Source organism: Pseudopipra pipra, chromosome 12 (genome assembly GCF_036250125.1).
Source record: "Pseudopipra pipra isolate bDixPip1 chromosome 12, bDixPip1.hap1, whole genome shotgun sequence".
NCBI lineage: Eukaryota > Metazoa > Chordata > Aves > Passeriformes > Pipridae > Pseudopipra > Pseudopipra pipra.
The window spans coordinates 9,456,465-9,478,436 of NC_087560.1; the positions used below are offsets into that span (position 1 = coordinate 9,456,465).

At 35.9% G+C, this 21,972-nt stretch overlaps 1 protein-coding gene across 1 annotated transcript; it reads right to left on the minus strand.

Moving 5' to 3' along the window:
* Positions 1 to 310: 310 nt before the first annotated feature.
* LOC135420872 (aromatase) lies at positions 311 to 21,518 on the minus strand. The gene is made up of 10 exons (XM_064668795.1): positions 21,405 to 21,518; positions 13,657 to 13,824; positions 11,959 to 12,109; positions 9,410 to 9,564; positions 8,641 to 8,817; positions 7,838 to 7,952; positions 6,288 to 6,402; positions 5,525 to 5,687; positions 4,002 to 4,243; positions 311 to 2,075 (listed from the first exon to the last, which is right to left on the minus strand). The coding sequence occupies exons 2-10, from the start codon at positions 13,799 to 13,801 to the stop codon at positions 1,824 to 1,826; spliced, it is 1,515 nt and encodes a 504-aa protein (XP_064524865.1). The 5' UTR covers positions 13,802 to 13,824; positions 21,405 to 21,518; the 3' UTR covers positions 311 to 1,823.
* Between the last annotated feature and the right edge of the window lie 454 nt (positions 21,519 to 21,972).

The window sequence follows — 21,972 nt, forward strand, 5'->3', positions numbered from 1 at the left end:
AGTCTGATTTTTTTAAATTACTCTAGGAAATTTGCATACTGTTTTGAGAATTGATCTAAACATGCAGCTCCTCTCCTCATCCTAGGCCATCAGCCTAATTCATTACCCTGGGTTGGAACAAATGATTATTTGTTGGGTTTATGCAGTTTTTATATGCTACTGGATAGATCTTCCTCTGCTGGACCTGCATCTGAGATCAGTGGTCTGAAGGAATAGATTAATTAATGTAATTAATTGTAATTATATTTTCAAAGTAAAAGACGTGAACAATTTTTCTCCTTTTTTTTCTCCTTTTTTTTTTCTTCTTTTTATAGTTTAAATGACTTGGAAGGAAAAGATTAATATAGATCCTATTGTACATTGGTTGGTTGTCTTTATCAAGGCACTTTATCCAGAAAATCCCTTTCTTTGTGTTACACAGTACAAAAACTCAGGCTTAATGAAAATGCAAAGTCTCTGTCAAGGAGTGTTGTTGTTAAGCCAGGAAGATCTTCCTTCTTGACCAAACTACCAACTCATCATTAGGCAAGTAGATATATCAATGCCCGGGTTGTACAGATTTCAAGATAGGTCAATTTTGAACAAGACATCTTGGATAGTTTTTTAGCTTTTTCCTGCTAAGGACTAAGTATAAACATAAGCCTAGTTTATAATTAAAACAAAAACCTGTGTATGCAAAACACCTTTAAAAATGTTCTCTAGAAATCTGCTTGTTATTTCAGGAATTTTCTCCTTTGCCACTAAAAAACTGCAAGTGTTTATCCAGCGAAATTTGCCTCTTCAGACAGTTTTTTTTCTTCTTATGCTGCTGAGTCTCTCTATGTCAGTGGGCATAAAGTAAGATTCTTGAGAGCAGGATACAGCCCAGTGCTCTTACAGGAGAAGAAACAGGGGCTATTTGGATAATTAGGGAGGGACACACTCCCCTGCTGTGGTGTGGGAACATGGGCAACAACTCCAAATCTTACTGTCTGAAGTAGAATTGAGCAATTAAAATCTAGTCAGAAAGGATTTGATACAACTTAGCTTGGAGAGAATTTAAACTTCTCTACTAAACCGAAGTGAGGTGGGAAATTTCTGCAATTAACCAGATGAGGTGAGGGTGAGCGTTACCCCTCCATGTAACACTCATGTTAATGTTTCATATTCATTACCTCATTCTCAGCTGGTCTTACTAAGATGTTTCAGATGTTCTGCAGCAGGACACTGGGTTTTAAAACATAGAGCAGTTATCCCAGCTACCCTTATTACCCAGTACTCTGAAAATTACTTCTTTTGGTAAAACCTGTCTGACACTGTAAGTCTTTGATATGACAGGAAAACAGGGTAAAAAAAAAATGTTTGACTTCTTCTTCAAACATTTTTTTTGTAACTTACATATGTCCTAAATATTTTAAAGTGTTTCTTAGTCTTAAAATTAACTTTAATTTTACTCATTCAGCTGTTTTCAAAAACAGATGATTGGAATTTTTGGAGTAGTCAAATACCACTAAGCTTTGGGGAGGTGGGGGGGAAAAGGACACATGTAATGCCAGAATTAAACCTACATCAGGCATGTTCTTCTGTTGACCCCAAATCTCTGAACTTGCAGTGTTTGAAAGGGAAGGCATAACTTTCAACTTGGTTTTAAAAAGTAGTCAGGAATTATGCATATCTTTTGAACTGTGGCCTGTGGTTCTGCTGTACAGGCAGAACAAGTTGTCATCTCATGTTGTAGTCATTTAGGGGCAACAAAATGTTTTACTCTAAGTATTTAACTAGGAGTGATGAGTATTTCTTAGTGGCAGTGGCTGAGAAAGCCCTGTAACTAATGCTGATCCATTTTAGTCACCCTGATTCTCGTTCGTGTTTCTTCTTGGTGTGAAAACCATCTCCAGCAGAGGCTGCCTTTCTATGGGGTGCATGGATAAGTCATTGTTTTTCTGGATGTTGTTAAGGCCTCTTCCTTTCATTGTCTGTACTCTGCACCTCCTTAGAAGAGTCACCAGAATTGCTTTCATCATTACCATGGCAATAAACTTCCCTACACAGCTCCGGGGGCCGAATCCAAAGGGTTGGAAATAGCGTGAAGGGACCTGCACAGAATAACAAGAGGAATAAAATTTAAGACAAGTTTTTCTTCGTAAAAGTAGCCAAAATTATGATGGAGGTTGGTAGGAGGTATATTCTGAAAAACTTGTGGAAATAATTTTTTAGGAGCAACCCCTTGTTTCACACTGGACAGCCCTCCCACCCCAGTCAGGCCAAACTACAGACACCGACAGGGGTATGGAATGTTTGAAATGCTCAGGTAGCAGGGTTTGCACAGTTAAACAATTTAAGTCTACCTGTGTATTGCAGCCTGTTTGTCCTGTGAACTACAGGGATTTAAGCCCAAGCTGTGAAATGGAGTGAAGCTTCTGCTCTTCAAATGCATTAAAATTAATTAAAAAGTTTATCAGAGAATGTTCATTATAAAGCTCATAAATATCTGAAATACAGGCTGATGCCTTATCTAAAGAAAATCATAAGATAATCATAAAGCCATACACCCACTACATTTGTCATTATAAAGGTAATGTTCCCAAGAACTAATTTCTCATAAAAGGTAATGTTAAAAATTTTATTTGAAATCTAATACAGAGATAATACTTATAAAATTGTCTTCTGTCCTATCAATTGAAATATGAAAGGCAGGATTCACAGAACTACTGAAGAATGCACAGCCAGTTTCTGTTACTTTTATTGACACTGAATAGATGCGTTAAAAAGAAAGTCTGGCTATAAATAAATTATTTTTCTTCATCTGTGTAACTTCCTTTTAAAAAAGTAAGATATAAGCTGTGTTCTGATTTCCTATTTAACCTACTCTATTGAGTAGAAAAGGTTAGCTTATATTAAATCATCTGGAAAAAAGTGTCCTTTTCTCCTTATTCTCAGACTGAGAAAAATGTTTTCTGTTTAAATTTTTTCAAATAAACCGAGCTGTGCTTTTTGAAAAATGATACGTAAATACAAGTGTTTATCATACAGAGCAAGTACAGCAGCTGGCAGTACAGCACAATGGCAAATGCACAGCCTGGGAAAATGGAAAAATGTTTAGATTCTAACAATGGCATCTTATCATAAATAATGCTGTGGATTGCTATTCACTTAGAGAACTGTGGGAAAATTGAGCCTGCCAGAATAATTATGTGGCAAAGAGAATGCATCAAGTCAGATAGAAAATGTGTGGTTAAATATTTGGTCAAGGGGAAATATTTTTAGTAGCAAAATGTACTCATAAAATAAGCAAGACATCCATTTTGATAGAAATACTTAGAATGAAAATAATGGGTGGCAAAATGGAATCCGTTCACAGTGAATAATAATTTCAGTAAACTTCATCACTTGCTCCCTTCTTGAATTTTCTACAGACTTTTTTTCTTGAGCTGTTGTTTTTAATACTGAGTAGTTTTTTTATGGGTAATAAAATAGCAGTTTAGAAATGCTAACCAGGTTGATTGGTGTTCGTTTTTGTGTGGCATACGTGGTACACTTGGCTTTTTTGATAGGAAATATGTAAAACTTACAGGTGTTTTTCTGGCTTGTTTCTTTGTTTTCTTAACTATTTCTTCAGCTGTTTTTACTAAAAAGTCCATTTTTGGTGTATCAAAGTGGATCATCTACTTATTTCTTTGAAAGTGAAGTTGCTGTCTGTGTCTCTTTATTTTGTCCAGTGTCAGGCAACTATGTGTGCCTGGCAAATTTAATTAGAAACTTTTATTCAAAATTATTGTGTCTGGAAAAAACTGCTTTCTATATTATCATTACTTTTTATTTAAAAGGCATTTTGATAGAAAAATATCTGCCTAAATCTGGTAAAAATAATAATAATAATAAGCAGGATATATAGGTAACTAGACACTTAGACAAAGGGAAAACAGCCTTATGGTCACAAAGTTCTTGATCAAAGTAAGAGGAAGAGACACTAACAATAAACAATACCCAATGTTCCATAAGAAATGAGGTAGAAAACTTACATTTTTCTCAAAATTTTCAAGAGAAAACTCATTTGGCTTTGGAAAGAATTCAAGCTTATGCATGCGACCGATATTGAGGATAATATTTGTCCCCTTTTTCACAGGGTATCCATCAATTACATCATCTTGTAAAGCTTTCCTCATGATCAAGTCCACAACTGGCTGGTATCTCATGCTCTCATAAATAAAGTTCTCCACGATTTTTAAGTTTGGCATGTCCTCACTTTGTATGTCTCTGTCACCTTCAGGAATAAAGCAGATGGTGAAGATGTTAGTTGGTTATAAATGTAATAGCTTCATTATAGAAATATCCAAACATTTTTGGAAGGTTCTCAAGTTCTGAAATGGTAGGAAAGATCCAACAGCTTTTAAGGAGTTTTATGTAGCCTTAGTTATTCAGAAAATCTGAATAATGTTCATCAGCACAAACCCTAGTTTATTTTATGATCTCTCACCTTCTTGTTAATACACTGACTCTTTGTTCTCCTTTCTTGTCAGCAACAGAACTCTGAAAGTCCTTCCCTGGCTTTTGTATGAGGGAGCAACAAGACACAAATAAATCTTCCAACAGCTGACAGCAAACAGAACCTGGGAATAGTCTGGAGATGGGAGATAACTTTGTGGGGACCTTAAATTTTCACCCTGTGCTTGGGTTTGGCTGGATGTACAGCTCAGTAGGTTTGCAAGATAAAAGTTTGCTACCCACAGTTGGTCATCTACTGAAGGAAAAGGCAACAACATTCTACTGCCTTAGGCTATCAGAAAGAAATAGGGAAAATGAGTAAGCTGAGTATTCAACTCTCATGAGGACAATAAAATAAGGTTTATTAAAAGTACCTTTGAAAAAGAGTAAAGGACTTGTTATACATTTTCCAGTGTTTAACAGACCAGAAGTAAATCTCTAATAAGAGTGGATGAAATTAGTTTCTATATTAGTTCAGTGTCAGGCTTTGAATGAAGTCTAGAGAAAGGAAAGAATACAAATTTGGAATATCTTGATTGTGTTTTGAATAGTTAGTAATTAGTACTTTGAGAAGACCAATTTGAGATCAAAATGGGTGACAGCAGAATATAATTTTAATTGTCTCTAGTCTTTCCCTTCTACAGTCATAGTGAAACTTAGAGAAGTTCTGTATTTTATCACAGAAAAATGTTGGTGATTAGAAATATTTGAACTGAGTGTCCCCTTTTGCTATTTCAAGGTAAATGGAAAGCAAATTCAATGAAAGTTATGAGGTGAATGCTGATTTCCACTGCTGTTGCTGAGGAGAGAATACAGAACATTCTTTCTAACAGATTATCTATCAATGCTGATGATTGCTACTTTAATTTATTTTACAAATTGCACATCTTCTTTCATTTGATCTTGAATAAAATCTTTTACATATAATGGTAGCTCATGTGTTTTACAGCTTCTCTTAGAAGAAAACACTTAAAATTTTCAGCCTTTGAATTATTGAAATTAGATCACTGCAGAAGCAAAATTATAGTCCTACATCACTGACTTTGCAGCTCTTGCTTACCCACAACAGTTTCAATTTCTCTCATCATCTCCTCTTCCACTGTGGGGTGCTCTGCAATCAGTATTAGCATAAAGAAGAGAGTCACAGACAGAGTATCAGGAGCAGCAATCATCATCTCCAGCACACACTGGTTCACATTCTCAGCAGTCAGATCCCCTCTGTTCTGAAAAAAAATGGAAGTTTTGGAGAAAATGTTGATTGCTGACCTCTGATGCCAACGAAGGTCCCACAGACTGTACAAATTCTTGACAGTCTATCTTCTGCTAAATAACATTTGTTTTTTGTCTTTCAGAGAAAAATAGAAAACTCATGTTTTGATGGGTGTGTGTTATCTTACAGAAAAGCAGGAGTTTGTTCTTAGCTCAGATTCTTCTTAGTTTGTTGCCTTTCTTCACAGAGTTTGTGAGCTGGCAGAGATTATGCAAGACAGGATTTGTATAGTATTTGAAACCTTTGCAAACAAAAGGCAATACATCAAGATAAAACACTGAGGTTAGAGAAAGACTGAAGGACATTCAGGGATAGATGCAGGAGTTTTAAGGATGTTATTCTAAAATAAATACAACAAGCACCTGATACCAAAATACAAGTATTCATATTTAAATCATTGTTAGGGACTCCACAGCACCAACTAATTGGCATCCTTTTATGATGACCTGACTTTCAGAGAGGTACACAAAGTTTAAGTTGCAAAACCTGTGTTCAGGAGAATGTCAGAAAAATCAGTTGATTTTCAGAGATATTTTGAGTACATTTGCAATACCTGTGCAAAAATCAACTGGGATGCAAAATCCATGTGTTCATCCAACTTTTCAACAGTGGAAAGCTTTTGCCGTTTCTGCTCTATTAAGGTTTCCATTGCTCCTTTAAGATCCTTGCTGAAAACAGATGAAATCAATCATATTGACAAATATCTGCAGGCTTCTAGTAAACACTAGGGTATGACTGGAAACATAGAGATTAAACCAGGAAAAACATCTAAGAATGGCAAAAATTAAGTATTCCTAGGAATGGTTATATGGCTCTCTGCAAAGTAGTAATAATAATATATATTTGATATATAGATTTGAAGGCAATTCTTTTTAAAAAAGTATTCTGGAAAGTTTTTGAATAAAGTCTTTAATTTGCATTTGTTACAAAATTTTGACTGGGTTTGTAGGGGTAAATGCATTTAAAACTTCAGTCCCTGTAAGGTTCTCAGTATTTTTAACATCTTTTATGTATTAGGAAAAGCAAATGGTCCTTTTTGCAAAATTTATCAGAAGAATATTAGAAGTCTTCATATCCTGTGGTGGTTCTTTGCATTACTTTAAGTCCAGCAATCTTTATCTTTTTTCTTTGCAGTAGAAATTTATGAATAAATCCATTTTAATGGGATAGCTTTTGAAATATCAATATTTGCTTGCAGGGGCTTTCTAGTAATAACTGGGCCATAACATTTGGCTATTATTTGCATTACATGATAAAGCAGCAATCAGTGCCATAATAAACTTTGCAAGCAAATGTTAGAGAAGGCAAATCTTGTGCCTAGTTCACAAGAACTGTCAATTACTTTGGAGGAACCTCCATCTTTCCATTAAAATCTTTATATAGCACTATCGAAACAATTTATTACACATACTTCCTAAGTAGCAATTTCTTTCGTTAGGTGGAATACAAATCCAAAATGAAAAAAAAATTATTACCAGTTCTTTTTAGAGCCAGTCCTCTTTTGGCAAAAGACAGCAAACAAGATCATAAAAATGAAAGAGGCATTTTGTATTTTTGCCAAGAACAAGATGACAAAATGTACTTTTTCCTTATTAAGGAAAAACCCCTTGGAAAGGTTTATCACGCTGAGCACTGAGGTTTAATTCAGAAGTGAGTTGTTGACTCAAATATACACGTTGAGAGAACCAATAAATGCCTTTCTGGGACTGTGCCCTGAGTGTGGATGGATTTTCTTGTTTTGATGAGCTGTAACCTACTATTGGACTGTCCTCAACTAGGCAGCAAATGTAACTTCACCCCATATGATGGCTTTTCTTTGTCTGAACTGAACCAGTAATCTTAACTGAGTTTCACATTTGAGTTGGCATTAACTAATATTTTGGTGAATAAATTGGGACTGAATAGACAAACACTTGAAATTGTCCCCTGAGATCATCTGCTTGTAGCATCAGTGACAAATCTTGTTCTATCTTGGCTCTGTGGACAGGGGACTTCAGCAACAATCTTGTAGTTTCTAAAAGGCAGAGGAAAGCACCAAGGAATATCTCCTTCATAAGAAAGAAAGAGTCTTATGTAAATGATTTGTAAAACTTTGACACTTACGCTGCATCTTCATATTTCTTGCACAGCCAAGAAATCTTAAAAAATATGTCAGGCTTTAATAAAAGTGCTTGCCAAGCATCAAAGTAATTCTGAATCTTCAGTACAATAGCATTTTCTGAAAATGAACATTAACAAAAAAAAGTCAATAGTCAGGGAACACAAATAATTCAGAAAAATTAATAATAAGGTCCTGTTCCCTACTCTAAGTTCATGGGAATTTGATAAAAAACTGGTAGGTAATATTTGTAGCACACTGTAGAAAAGGTATAATAGATCATTGTGAAAACGCTTGCTAACTAGCTAAAAGGACATATTGGTGTGTCAGCCAGAGCCAGATAATCTCCCACAGGAGAGCAGGAGCAGAATGCTTGCGGAATATTGAAATGGGGTAACTTAGACATCCTGATAATATTATTTCTCTCATATGGCTTTGAGGCTGAAGAGATAGCAGAAGACATAAATCTTTAGGTGAACTTTTAAAGGCAATAATTTAGTTTGGTGGAAAGGTTTCAGGTTCTTTAATGCAGATAATATTGGGATTGTACCAACTCAGTGCATAAAAATCTCTTTAAATGGTACTATTCATTAAGGTGTATGTGACAACCTAATGTATATTTTTGGTCATATAAAATTCTCTTTTCTAACTAAAACGATAATAAATCATTCTCAGTTAATTATATGGTGATATAAGAGCCTGTTCTTCCTCTGTTTTTTGAAACAATACTTCTGAGTGATGTCAGTGAATTTTCCCTGGGCAAGCACTTTAGATTCATCGTAAGGCATAAAAATAAAGCTTTTAGTACCATCCAAAGGGATCCCAAGAAAAAGCTTGTTAGATGTGTCAAGCATGATCCGTCTCATGAGGTTCAACACGTTGATGTTTCCTAGTTCAGTTGTCACTTCCCCCAGTCTGTCCAGGTGATCCACTGTCGACTCCACACAAATCGCTATCATACGAACCAGACCAGGACCGGACAGAGCTGAAACACACGTGCAAAATGATTGTTAATTCAAAATACCTTATTTATAACTTCTCAGTTGGTGACAGTGGTGTCAGTAAAATGGCAAACGTTATCATGTCAGTGACTGGTATAAAATCAGTCTGAAACTTGACTGGTTTATCATCCTCTGAAAGAAAAATGAATGCATTTTGAGTTAAAATGACTATGAACCCAAAGCCAGAATTTTACTTATATCCATGCACTTCGTACCTCACACATTTTATGCCAGGTTTGTGCCACATCATGCAAAGATATTTGGCATAATTTGGGCAGCCTTTCTGATGGGGAGGGTATCCACAGCCTCATCTGTACCACAGGCTCTGTGGATGTCCCATCTCGTTTGCTTGCAATGACACTGAGCCAGGGAAGAAAACTTGGGGATTTGTGGGGAGGATGGTGGAGATTTCTCAAATTATAACTCCTGGGTGCTCTCAAACCGCCTTGTACCTGTGCAGCAACCTGCTGGCACCCTGTAATGTCACTGGGACATACTGAACCCGGGGAGAAACAGCATTTCAGAGAAGATTGAATGTGCTAGAGTGGTGTAGTGTGTCAGCACACACTGATTTACCTTTGGTGAAAAAGGGTCGAATTTCCTTCCAGTGTGCTGGGTTGTTATTAAATATGATCCCATTTTCATACATGCCAATGCACTGCAATCCAAGCTTGCTTCCAAATCGAGACACGTAATGCCAGTGTTTCATCACATGGAATACACTTGAGGATCTGGGAGAGGATGAGAAAAAAGCCCAAAACAAAACCACCATTTCATAGATTGTACACAGCATTTTTATTCTGACATTTTACAGTTTCTCTGAAATGTGGACTTGCATTCTTAATTTAGCAGACAGTATAATGCTTAACAAGAAATATTCCTTTTACATAGTTAAAAATCTTGATGACAAATACCTTCAGAATTTATATTAGAGCAATAATGTATTCTGCTCAGATTTAAAACTATTTTTTAGTTAAAATACCAAGATTTTAAACTGAATAGGGTGTATACATAGAAATATGTAGGCATGTAAGATACACTCAGGCAGTGACCAAAGTCAGACATGGCAGAGGAGAAGGTAAAATATTTGATGTGTACTAAATAACATATTTACTTTTGTGGCTATTGGGTCATTTCCAGACACATACTGAAAGCATAAATATACACAGTTCACTTAAATATGCAGCATCGTAGTATGAAGATATGTGTGAGATAAATATTCTTAAATAGATATGTGAGAGAAATCCATGATATGTATAATTCTTTTTACAGCTGGCGAGGTTGATTTGCAGGTGCTGGCAGACAGGTTGTGACCAGCATTGTTGCTTTAAGATACAATTTCCTTTAGAGGGAGCCAGCATTTCAGAAATGGGGATGTGATGAAAACCCAACAAAACTAAATTCAACAAAAAGAAAGAAAATCAGAAGAGAGATTGAAATGAAATGATGTGCTACTTTCTTTGTCAGGTATCATACTCTATGGACCAAATTCCAGACTTCTTATATGGGTTTGGTGTATTTTTTCCACTGGGAAAAGTAAATGTGACTTTTGCTATTGACTGCAGCAGTGCTGGGTTTTCACTACAGTTTTGTCTGACCCAGAGGTAAAGTTAACCTTAAAGGTTTTTTGCATGTCAAGGGATATCATATGTAATTTCCTGAACATGAGAAGATGTTATTGAATTATAACAGCTGTCTCCAGGAAGGAAAAGGTGCAGCAGGCTCATTTTGCTTCCTTCCATCCCACACGTCTCTACGCAGGAGACGGATCACAATGTTTTAAGGGAGGGTTTCATCAAGTGGCCTTGTATAAGCAGATTTTCCTCTGGAAACTATTTAATGAAGTCCCCCAAAAGGCATTATGTGTTTTGACCAACACTACAAGTCCTTCCCTCTCTGCACTAACATCTCAGTATTAGAATTGATGCTAAAAATTCAGATGCCATTAGTGAAAAGAGTATACTTTTACAGAATTCAGGTTATATTTAGTTTTGCAGTGAATTTATGATCCGCTGAAAACTTTTATTCTACATTCTTTAAAAAAAGTTAAATATTTGTTTTCTATGTACAGTCAATGATTTTAAGCAAAAAATATCTGTAGAAAAGCGATGTATTGACTGTAAAGGCTGATGCAGCTCTGGCATTGTTTGTCAGCACTCCTGGTTTGTTTCTGATGAATTGGTAGCACAGACAGTGAAAGGCAGGAATACGAATTTGTAGTATTTTCAAAGCATTCACAGCATTATCAAAACATTTCTCTGCAATTTGCAATATCTGTGTAGGATAGAAATGTAAATAGTTTTCCTGTCAGGATTAACTTTTTCTGCAGAGGTTAAAATACAGACAAAGCTGACTTGCATCACATGGCAAATTCTGTGATAGTTCTCTGTGCTGGATGGTCTTTCAAAAGCTTTTACACGGTGGAAGCTGAGTAAGGGTTGATTGATATTGCTGATAAAAAGGCTGTGATTCTTTATTCATTACACATGGTAAACATTTTACCACTCTTTTTTTTCCTTTTTCATAGTATAACTCATAAGCATCCAGAAGGTCCAAGAAGAAAGCAAACATCCACTGGAGCTAATAAAATGATAGGCTACAGTTTAGCACTATGTTTAATATTGTGTATAATTGAAGCCTATGAATAATCCCATTAATTGGAGTTGAATTACTCATAATCCCATAAAGCTGCATTTGCTTAATTAAATTGTTGAATTGGAGCCATAACCTTCAAGCATTACTTCCACTTTAAGGAGAAATAGGAACACAGGAAACTAAAATTTGACTTAATCCCTCATTGCAGTCAGTCTAGGTTCCTGAACAGAATGTAATCCTCATATTAAATTGAATAGTAAAATAGTAAATTATTTTTAGGACTGAGCCACAGTGCTTAATCTTCCTTTCCACAAAAAATTTAGGAGAATTCACCAAAACTTCAATAGCAGAGTTGTTAAAGAAACAAAAGATTAGGAAAGCGTCTGTGAATAGCAGGAAGTAAAAGGTTTATGTTAGGATAAATTTTGAAAATAATAACATCAGTTCAACTCTAGAAAAAAGTAGCAAAGAGGTTGCAAAAATATGAGAAATCTTTTCAAGTTATCAAGGATAGAAAGTAGAGGATTTACTTGCTAATTATAAATGTTTCTTCACCGCTGATCCAAACTCTCACAAAGTCTCCATATGTCTTATTGTAGTAGTTGCAGGCATTACCTACTCCCATCCAGAGAAATCTCCCATGAGAAATGAGGGGGCCGATTCCCATGCAGTATCCCGGCCCTAAGGAACACGGTAAGAAAAGTTTGGTCTCAGCTGGCAAGAAAATATCCCTGAGCATCACCCTTTTGAAAGGAGCTTTTTAATGTGGCAGTCACAGCCTGCCTCGGGCAGTTCACACAAACAATTCTGGTCTGAAACTGCCTGAGGAACTTTGCACCTACATTGGTGAAGCCTCCCTTAATACCTGTGGAAGTCTGGAGTGCTTTCAGTGTACTACAAAAGACAGGCATTACTTCCCTGTACAACTTCTAGCTGCTCTTTTTAGAGATACTTTTGGAGGGACAACAGTTAGAAAGAAGAAATGATCTAGAAAAGATGCATGTGATATATTAATTTGTGATTTTAACAAATCCCTTTTGTGATCTTGACTGAATTTTGTCTAGAAGTGTCACAGTAACATCTACGAAAGTCAGTGTCTTTTTGGTGTCATTAAATGTAGTTGTTATATTTCTTTTAAAGTCACTTAAACTAAAGAGAGAAAAGAGATATTTAAAGGAAAGAGTACTTTACTGTTGTGAACTTATGAAAACATGTTGAAGTAGGAACTAAGAACGGAGACATCGAGAAAATTTGCCCCTAATTACCATTAAAAGGAAGTTTCCTTCTTCAGGGAAAGCTATATTTGCCCCTTTGGTCTGTAAAATATGAATCTGACTCCATAAAAAACTTCAAGTACTTACAAAAGTTTGTACACTGTTTAAAAATTTTAAAAGTTGCTTATGGTTTCAACTTTTACTAATAGGAATTACAAGACCCCAGATTATTTAAATACCTGAAAACTTAGAGCATATTTACTTAGTTCTATCTTCTTGTGGGTGCAATCAAACATTCAAATAGAATGTACAACCTTCTGTGAATACTTTCTCCTTGAAGGGTCTTTGCTAAGGGTCTTTTCTCAGAATTTGATTCAGGAGTCACTGATCCGGTTTAGGGTTATTCCTGTCAAACACCTTCAGGATATGTGTGCACTGTTCTCATTCGTGCAGAAGGTGATTGCATTACATCTGATAAAAAATAAGTTGATTCAGTGATTTCTACCATGAGCCCCCAAAACATTACAGAAGGGAAAGGGAAGCCATTTGATGTTGTTCTGTTCTGGAGGGTCTTCAGTGCTAAACATGGAGAAAAAAATTGATAATCTACTAAAATCTGAATAATTTCCTAGATAATAGTTTTTATAGTAAAAAAAATTTAGAAAGATTTAAACTTTAAAACATGTAAAAAGTCATTTATAGTGCAGATGAAATATGAACAACTGCAGTTTGTAAAATGTTATTATATCTTTCTAGCATACACACAATAAAGATGAAAACTAAATGTCATATACTTATATGGCCAAGCCAGGGTTATTATGGAGGCTCTGAGGTTAGAATGAGCCTGATTTCTTTTATCAGTCATTTTAAAAATTTGTATTATTTAAACTGGCATGTAATAACTTTTGTTGTCATACAATCATTATTCACCATTACTTTCCCACTTAAACTTGAGAAAGAAACAAAAATTACTCTGGCAGCTTTCAGGTGGCACTACAGCTAAAATTAATTTACCTGGTATTGATGAAGTTTCTTCATGATTCCATATGAGAAACAGAAAGCACATGAGAAGGAGTATGGGCACTGTGGCCACTGGCATTGTATCTTGTACAAGGCTGGTGATGTTGTAGTGCATTGGATTCAGAGTTTCCAGGACCATCTTTTCCAAGAGATTCTGCTTTGCTTCAGAGAGAGAGGGGAAAGAGGCAGAGGTTGTCAACAGTCAGATGTATTCAGTTTTAGTAGGTACCTCTCAACCCCTTTGTAGTTCTTATAAACGAGAAAATTAGCTCTTGACGTGGCTTTATTTTATAATGGAAGCGACTGCTGGGACTGCTTGCCAGGACAGGCTTCATCACCAGCCGAAGCAGACATGCAGCAGACACTCTTTTTGCTTGGGAATAACAAAGATTTTCTGACCTTGATGTTGAAGCATAGTTTTGGATACTTTGGCTGACAGACCTTTTATCTCTGATGTTGACTTGGCTGGCCAATACTGAGGTTCACTCCTCTCAAATTTCTAACCAAAACACAAGAAATTAAACTTTCAGCACATGTGGATGTGCTGAGTGAATGAGTTCACTTGCAAGTTTTTGTCTCTGTTACTTAGCTGTTTCCATTCCTGTAGGCCTGTAGTGCCAGAGTTCTTGAATTTAGATAATAACTATGGTAGTTTTTAATGATGCAGATAAACCCCAGGTTTTTGTTTGAAACATGTATTACATGTTAGGGAGGGTGTTGTTTGTTTTGGGGTTTTTTTGTTTGTTTTTTTGTTTGTTGGGGGTTTTTTGTCAACCTTTGAATGTAATGTATTGCATTTCTTCATGGTTCATCTGCTAAGTACTTTGAAAAATATAGTATATGCCATAACAAACAGGATCATAGATTGTCTGTTACTATATTTTTCCTCATGCAGGAACCAGCACTTGGCACAGGAAAGAAAATCCAAGAAAATGGACAGGTCTGTTATGCATAGAGGGAGTAGAAGGATTCATTCAAAGTTATTTTGCAACTTTTTGACTTAAATCAAAAAATATAAGAGGTGATTGTACCTGATAAGGAAGATTTTATTCTGTGAGTGAGGACTCGTAACAACAGAAAGATACTGCTTGCATATGCCTAGTATTTTATTAATAAAACAGCTTCTTAAGTTTACCCTGCCGAGAACAGATTTGTTTTGTTTCTTTCTGCAACTACATTTCAAAATTGAAGGATTATATTAACTTATCAGGAAGCTTTTTGATACAGTTTACTTTCAGCAAGTGCTTTCTTGTTTGTCTTGCGCTTTGGTCTCACGTTGCAGAAAAGATTACACTTGCTTTGTAGTGACCATCCCTGCTATAATTACATTAAACTAAGTCAAGAATGGAAGAGATGTTTTCTAGACAGTAAGGAGACTGTTTATGGTCAAAGCAGACAATGTATTGAGTACAAGCAGAACTCTGGGGAGGGGAGCAAGCAGCGGCTTGAAACCTGCAGGTGAATGCCATGCTCCAGTGTTTGGGATGATTGCTGTGCCAGGTTCCTGGGATTGCTGTGATCCAAAGTTACCAATCTACCAGATGACCTTTTAGAAACATCATGCTATTCCAATACATAGCACTACTTCTCTTCTGGGAGTGTTCACGTACCTCTTGTACATATCCAGCTGTTACACTGTCTTGCATGTTGTGAAAAAAAGGTTTTGTGATCAAAAGTATTTTTTACCATGTGTTTATTAGTTTAGATTTCCTTGAATGCTATTTGTTATCACAAAAAAAAGCATGCCTGCGTGTGTATGTAAATGCTTTTATCAGCTTCAGTCTCTTTCCCTATTATGAGCTTACAACATTATAGAAGGAAATAACTACATTTAGAGTACAGTTTCACTTTTTTTCTTGCTTTTTCTCTGGATCACCTTCATCTTTGTACTCCATTGACACAGATAGGCTCTGATGTGCACTGGTTTTTTGTTTTGTTTTTTTTTTCATCTCCAAGAGTCTGCTGTGTGTACAGTAGTTTCTCTGCCTCCTATTCCCTATGAAGAGAAGTATGTAGTTGGTTATGCGTTTGGGGGCTATGAAATAAACCAATTTCATTCCTCCAGATGTGCATCTGTCAATACTATATCCGTAGGTGGAACCCTGTCAGAGGTCAAGGCCCTGATATGTTTGCATGGTGTACTTTGCAAGCATGAGACTCCCCCTTTTATTTTCTGAAAATCAGCCCTGAGTTTTGATCTTGCTCAGTTTTTAGTTATTCACAGCTGAAGCTTATCTTTGTTTTGACAGAGACATGGAGGGAGGTTTCTGTCTTTTCAAAACATACTGATAGGAATGGATTGAGTTTTAGGTTCTAGATTGTCCCAACTTCATCATTTTAGTAAAAGAATTTTTGTTTTTTCTGTGGTATGTCCAATACATCAGTGTACACCTTGCTGTTATATTTATAAGTTTTATACCCTGGACTGTGCTCTCACGTAGATAAAAGAATTAAAGGCAATGAATTAAATTTGATTCCTTTTTATACTCTTGAAATGATCTGACACAATCTTATTTTTAGTCAAAGTGGCTTCTCAAGGTCTTACAACAAACAGTTTACACTTCCTCTACTGAGAATTTCTTTGCTTCATTTTTGTGAGTATGATCCAAGCAGAATTTCTGGGTTTGTATTTGGACTGCTTTTTTTTTTTAATTTTTATTTTTTAATTTTTTTTAATTTTTTTTATTTCAGAAGTAAATTGGATCAGGAAAAATTCATTTAAATATATTTCAACTGAACTGCTTGTCCTACTTGTACCCGTTGTATTTTTTAGGAATTGTCCATGAGGTAAGTCACTCCTAATAAAAACTCAGCCAAATAAATTTTCATAGTAAGTAGTCACTGAGTAGACTGAAAAAGTTTAGAAACAGAGCAAAGGTAGAGTGCCCATTGTGCAGGAAAGAAGTTTTCACTACTCTTGCTAATTTTGTGTTGAAATCCTCTATAGGTCATTTCCTTTCCTGGCAGCGGGTGGAGATGTGTGTCAGATCAGAAGGATTTATTGATTCAGATTGTTGCTTATATGGTAGAAGAAGGATGGGGCAAAAAGAAAAGCTTTTAGAATCCCGCTGTTGAGTGTGGGAAAAGAGATTTATAATAAGAAAGTTCTTTAGTGACATAATAGATGATTGCCTGTCTGGCCTGATAGTACTCATGGACCTTAACAGCTGGGAAACCATCTGCCAGCAGAGGGCCCTTTGGATTACTGATTTTTAAGTCTTGACTATAAAATCCTAGAAAAATGTAGGTTCTGTTATTGCTAAAGGTGATATGAGGAATGATGACAAGGTCCACAGTAAAGAGAAAAGCCCGTATATCTGGGGGACAGATGTATTGACTCCTCTTAGTCCTCTTAGTTAATGACTCTGTCAGTAAAAGAGTAAATTCATAGAATCATATTATAGAATTGGAGCTGAAAATCTCTGATAATTTTGAGAAGGAGGAGATCATACAACTGTTGAAGAGCCATTCTTGTGTCCTGGAGTTCTTTCCTTTGTAGTGGTTCATCTGTCAGGAGAGACACGGAGAAAAAAAAATCTGCTCCTTTTTATAAATTCCCAAATATCAGTGACCAGTATTAGCAGCATCTGGAGCAACTGATCTAGGTTTAAACAGTTTGGAAAATAAATTGACTTATTTCACACAATAATAATAATAATGATAATAACAATAATGATAATAAATGTTGACTTACATAAGCCCAGTAATTCTTTATTTTTCCCAATCAAATGTTGTAGCCTTTCCTCTCTTTCTAGAAGCTGATTCTATATATTGCCTGCTTTCACTCGTTTAAGATTGATGGTTTCATGCAGACTGTGAAAGTTCAACCTTCTACATCTAAGTATGCAGAGGGATTTTGTTGTGGGTTTCACAATTAGAAAGCCTGGTCAGGCAAAAAATAGTGGTTTTCTTGTATTTGTTCTGTGGGTGCTGCCTGAAGGTGCAATAATCCAGGAGGGCAGTGGCTCGTGGTGTCTGCACTGGTATTTCTGTTTGCACCAGTAGTGTGCTTTGACAGCAAACCTACAGATTATCCCCATTCCCACACTTCAGTAGGTATCCCAGAGCAATTTCAGAGCACACAAACTGGGGGATTTTTGGGTGGAAGTAGCTCATGGTGTGATGATGGGCTCATACACACTAGCTTTTAATGGAGATTCAAATGACAAAACCTATATTGAACTCCCATGAAATGTGTACCATGAAGAAAGTGGATCATCACCAACAGTTTCGTTTCACAGATCTGCTCCCCTTGTACCACTGTGTTTGCCAATGTTGATATAGACGAACAGGAAAACAGTACCTTTGAAAAATTAGTTGAGTTTAATTAGTTCTAGGCATAAAAGTATCTAGCTGTATTGGGATTATAACATTTATCACAGGATGAGAACTGTCTGATTCTTAGCTGCATGTCAGACCTCTTCCATAGAGCTCATGTTGAAGGAGTTTCATACAATTACTTTTAAGTTGCCTTTAAATTGTGGATTTTATTGCAAAGTCAGAAGTTCTTTTCCCACCTGTTGAATATGTGGAACTACTGCAAAATTTGTTGCATTTGCATTGAATCTATTATAAGAACAATTTTTAAAAGTCAGTCTATGGGGTTTTTTTGTGTGGTTACATTCCTTTCAAAGAATTAATTTGAAGTGGATAATTATCATCAGGTGTAAAACATACATCACATCCTTGATAGAATGATTGTCTTGCCTTGAAAGCCTGTGGGGTTTTAAGTTGAGAACACCTCAGAAGCCTTTTCTAAACTTAAGAGTGCTTACCATTCCTTATAAACTGAGCAGTAAAATTACTCTGTAAGCATCAGACTGCATGTTTGTTTGCTCCCTGGTATTCTGTGGTCTCTTCTAATGCTGTAATTCTCTCAGCATGCAATGGGGATGTCACAGAGAGCTTTCCATCACAATTTATTGCTTATCTGATATGGCATTATGCTTGTGATGTTTTTTTTTCTTGGATTTGTAGTATTTTTTTCTTAATTATTTTTCACTTGCTTTGAATCTGTGTTTTAGTGACCTTATCTTTGCTCCGGGTGGCATCTGTCACATTATATATGGGTTCATTTGCAATCACAGTGTGCAGAGCAGCCTTTTGAAAGTTAGGTGTTTATATTACTCTGTTTCTGAAAGCACTCTGGCTTATAGTTTAGGTCTATTTTCTACTTTCAACTCAATCTTCTGCAACTCAAAGGAAAGATAAATATGGTAAAATGTGAAAATTAGGGAATAAATCTCTTTTTCAACCATTTTTAGAGTTGGAGTCAGTGGGTTGGAATTTGTGTAGTTGTAGAGCTCTATCACATCTAATTACTATGGAAATGTATTCTAGCAGTGTTGAGTGGTTATTATAGCCTTGAGGAATAATCCTGTACCACTTGATTACTATGAAATCTAATCTAAATAGTACTTACAAATTTATCTGTTGTTTGGGTTAGAAGAGGAGGAGGAGGGAAGGAAGAGGTGACAGCTTTCAGCAGAAGCTTGGAAGTGGGCATTTAGTAACAATTATCCTGGCAATCTAAAGGGGCTCTTGACAAGTGAAGGAGGAGGTGGGAGCCTAATATTGTGTCAGAGGGCAAGTGAAACAAAAATGCAGAACATGCCATTGTTTTGTGGTGTTGAAAAAATGTCTGTACCATGAGATAAGAAATATTGTTACGTTTGATGCCTCTGCTAATTTGGAATTGTGGCTTTCTTCATTTTAGTGAACCTTCTTGTGACAGCATTACTTTGTCTCTCAGCTGACCAGGATCTATCCCTAGAGGATGCTTCTCTGAGTTTTTAAATTCTGTCAGCTGCCTTTAGTAGCACTTACAAAGTGCTGCTGCATTGTTAAGTGTTGGTGGTGGCTACAAGTGTATCTGTTTTAGTGTCCAAAACACTTGATTTCTTGTCACCCCTCCAAGTGTACAGTGAGTTTCAAGGTGCAGAGAAATTTGGAGTTGCAGAACTGTTGTAAACTTTGACACTCCTGTTGTCTGGAGTCAGTTTGGTCAATTAGTTTTCTTAGCACCACTTCTACTATCATGTGAGAGGGACTTCACTGGTCAATGCAGAATAAACTCTTTGCCAGGGAAAAAAAAACATCAAAAATATCTTCTATAAGTGTAAGACTCCATTTGAATATTACTATTTGTTTGGATAACTGTAGTAAAGGCAGTGCCTCTTTTTTTGTGATTTACATAGTGGTTGATGTGTGATTTGGAAAAATCACTTGCCAGTTTTAGTGCCTTTCACAAGAAGTCTCATTGCTGCTTAGAAGCTACCATAATGTCCATGAAAAGTATTATCTACGTTAGATGGTAAAGGAGTTTCATCTGAAACATTCCATCTCCTAAAGTAGCACAGCTGTGTCAGTGCTTGTGAGCCTCAGAAAGAGCTGTGGAGATGAGCAAACTTCTGCAGTATTGGTAAGACTGGATTTTACTGCCTGTCTACCTCAAAGTTTCCTTAGAACACCATAAGATCTAATTAACTCAAAACTAACCAGTTGTGGAAAGAAATTTCTCTCTAATCTGCTTTTTATCAGACACCCTTGTTGTGACCATGGCAAAGCAGACCTGTATGAGGAGGGTTTTCTGTATGTGGCAGCTATCAGTTTTTATTGCTACTGGGTAGGGGGTTTTGTTTCTGATTTATCAAGTAAAAGGCAGCTCTCTCTACCATGATTATGTCTCTGCTATTGTACTTTTATTGCTAGCAAATACCTTGATCAATTGAAGCAACAGTTTAGTTGACACAGAAGGGATGACTCTCTAAGAAATATAAATTAATTTTTTTCAAGTATTATGTAAGATATTTAATATCAATTATTCTATCAAAGTATGTAAATTGATTCTTAAGAAAAATGCATCTGGGTATTTGAAAAAACAAGACTAAGGAGGAATGCATGACTACTCTCTAACCATTCTCCCTGCAAATGACTTCATTAACCAGAAATAATTGTTAACTAAGATACAGTAGCTAAAAGAAAGACAAGACTTTTCTACAGCAAGTACCGAGAGAGATCAAGCTATGATAGAATAAAAAACTTCTCCAAGTCTGTTCCAGACTTGTTTTACATGATGACCTTTTTTTGACCTCACTTACAATCCATTTTTCCCCTGCTGTGATAATGATGCTTGGAAATGTTGGCTTGTCCAAATTCACTCACTTTCCAACCAGTTGTACATTGCTATACAGCAGCAGCTGGCAGTGTCCATCCCATGAGATGTATTCTACCCTAACTTTGTTGTGATACACACCAACAAAATTTTGAGAGTCAAAAGAATCAAATCAGAGACCACAGAAACAATGAATAAGTTTGGGGTTTTAATCAGGGGAGCTTGTATCTATAAAAACTAAAGTGATTTAGTATTTCTTAATGTAACATAAACAGTTTGAAAGGTTGAATGAAGTGGACACTTTCTAAGGATGACTATTCTGCAAGAACATTGTGCTATTTTTCCTTAAAATAAAACTTTGTAGAATACTTACAAAACACGTAACATATTACTGTTGTTTTAATACCAAGAATTTGGCTGAAGACCTGCAGATTTTCTACTAAAAAAAAAATAAATCTCTCTTTAAATAGTGACAGCATGTAATTTACACAAAGATAATTACAGTAACTCAGATTAAAGCAGCTCCAGAAGGTGCACTTCCCACTCAGAAGCAAAATAAAAACCATTTATGTACTGTCCCACTCATACTGTTTGAAGAAAAATGCTATAATATGAATTGAAAATTTACCTGTGTCTTCTTGTTACTTCTGGATTTTAACCGGTGGAGAGTGCTATCCTTGTTACTGATGTGCTCCTTTTAAAGATCTGAATAGGTTTTCTGGTGATCACTCTCTGTAGCATCTTTTATGCAGGTGCTTCTTGTTGCTAAGAGATCAGTTGCTTAGAGATGGAAGTTTGTTTATTGTAATAGATCAGGGGCTGTTGCTTTGAAAAGAAAATTTTGTAATTTTACCTCTGCATCTCAATGTGTCTGCTGCAAAATAGCCAGTGATAGAGACACACATGCCTAATGCTGATGAGAACTGTGACTGGAGAGTAAAACAGAAAAGTAAACAAAGTTTATAATTACGTTTGTTACCTCTGAACAAAGAAAGAGATTTGTCATTTAACTGGAGGTGCAACTAGCAGAAATTATATTAATTCTTTGCTTAGCATATTTAAATGTATTTTTAATTTCCAACAGCAAGGAAGTCCAAAAGTTTTGCTCTAAAATTGGGATGCATAAAGTTGTCAATAACGTTGGAAGATACAATCCTGCACTGACACAGGAAAGGACTAATTGACTATCTTTTTGT

Bases quoted from the DNA above. Each gene is read 5' to 3' on its own strand.
- LOC135420872 (XM_064668795.1), bottom strand. From the start codon at position 13,801: ATGGTCCTGGAAACTCTGAATCCAATGCACTACAACATCACCAGCCTT. The intron at 8,818-9,409 runs GTAAATCAGTGT...CGTGTGTTTCAG, and splicing joins TCGACCCTTTTTCACCAAAG to CTCTGTCCGGTCCTGGTCTG. The intron at 2,076-4,001 runs GTAAGTTTTCTA...TATTCTGTGCAG, and splicing joins TTGAAAATTTTGAGAAAAAT to GTCCCTTCACGCTATTTCCA.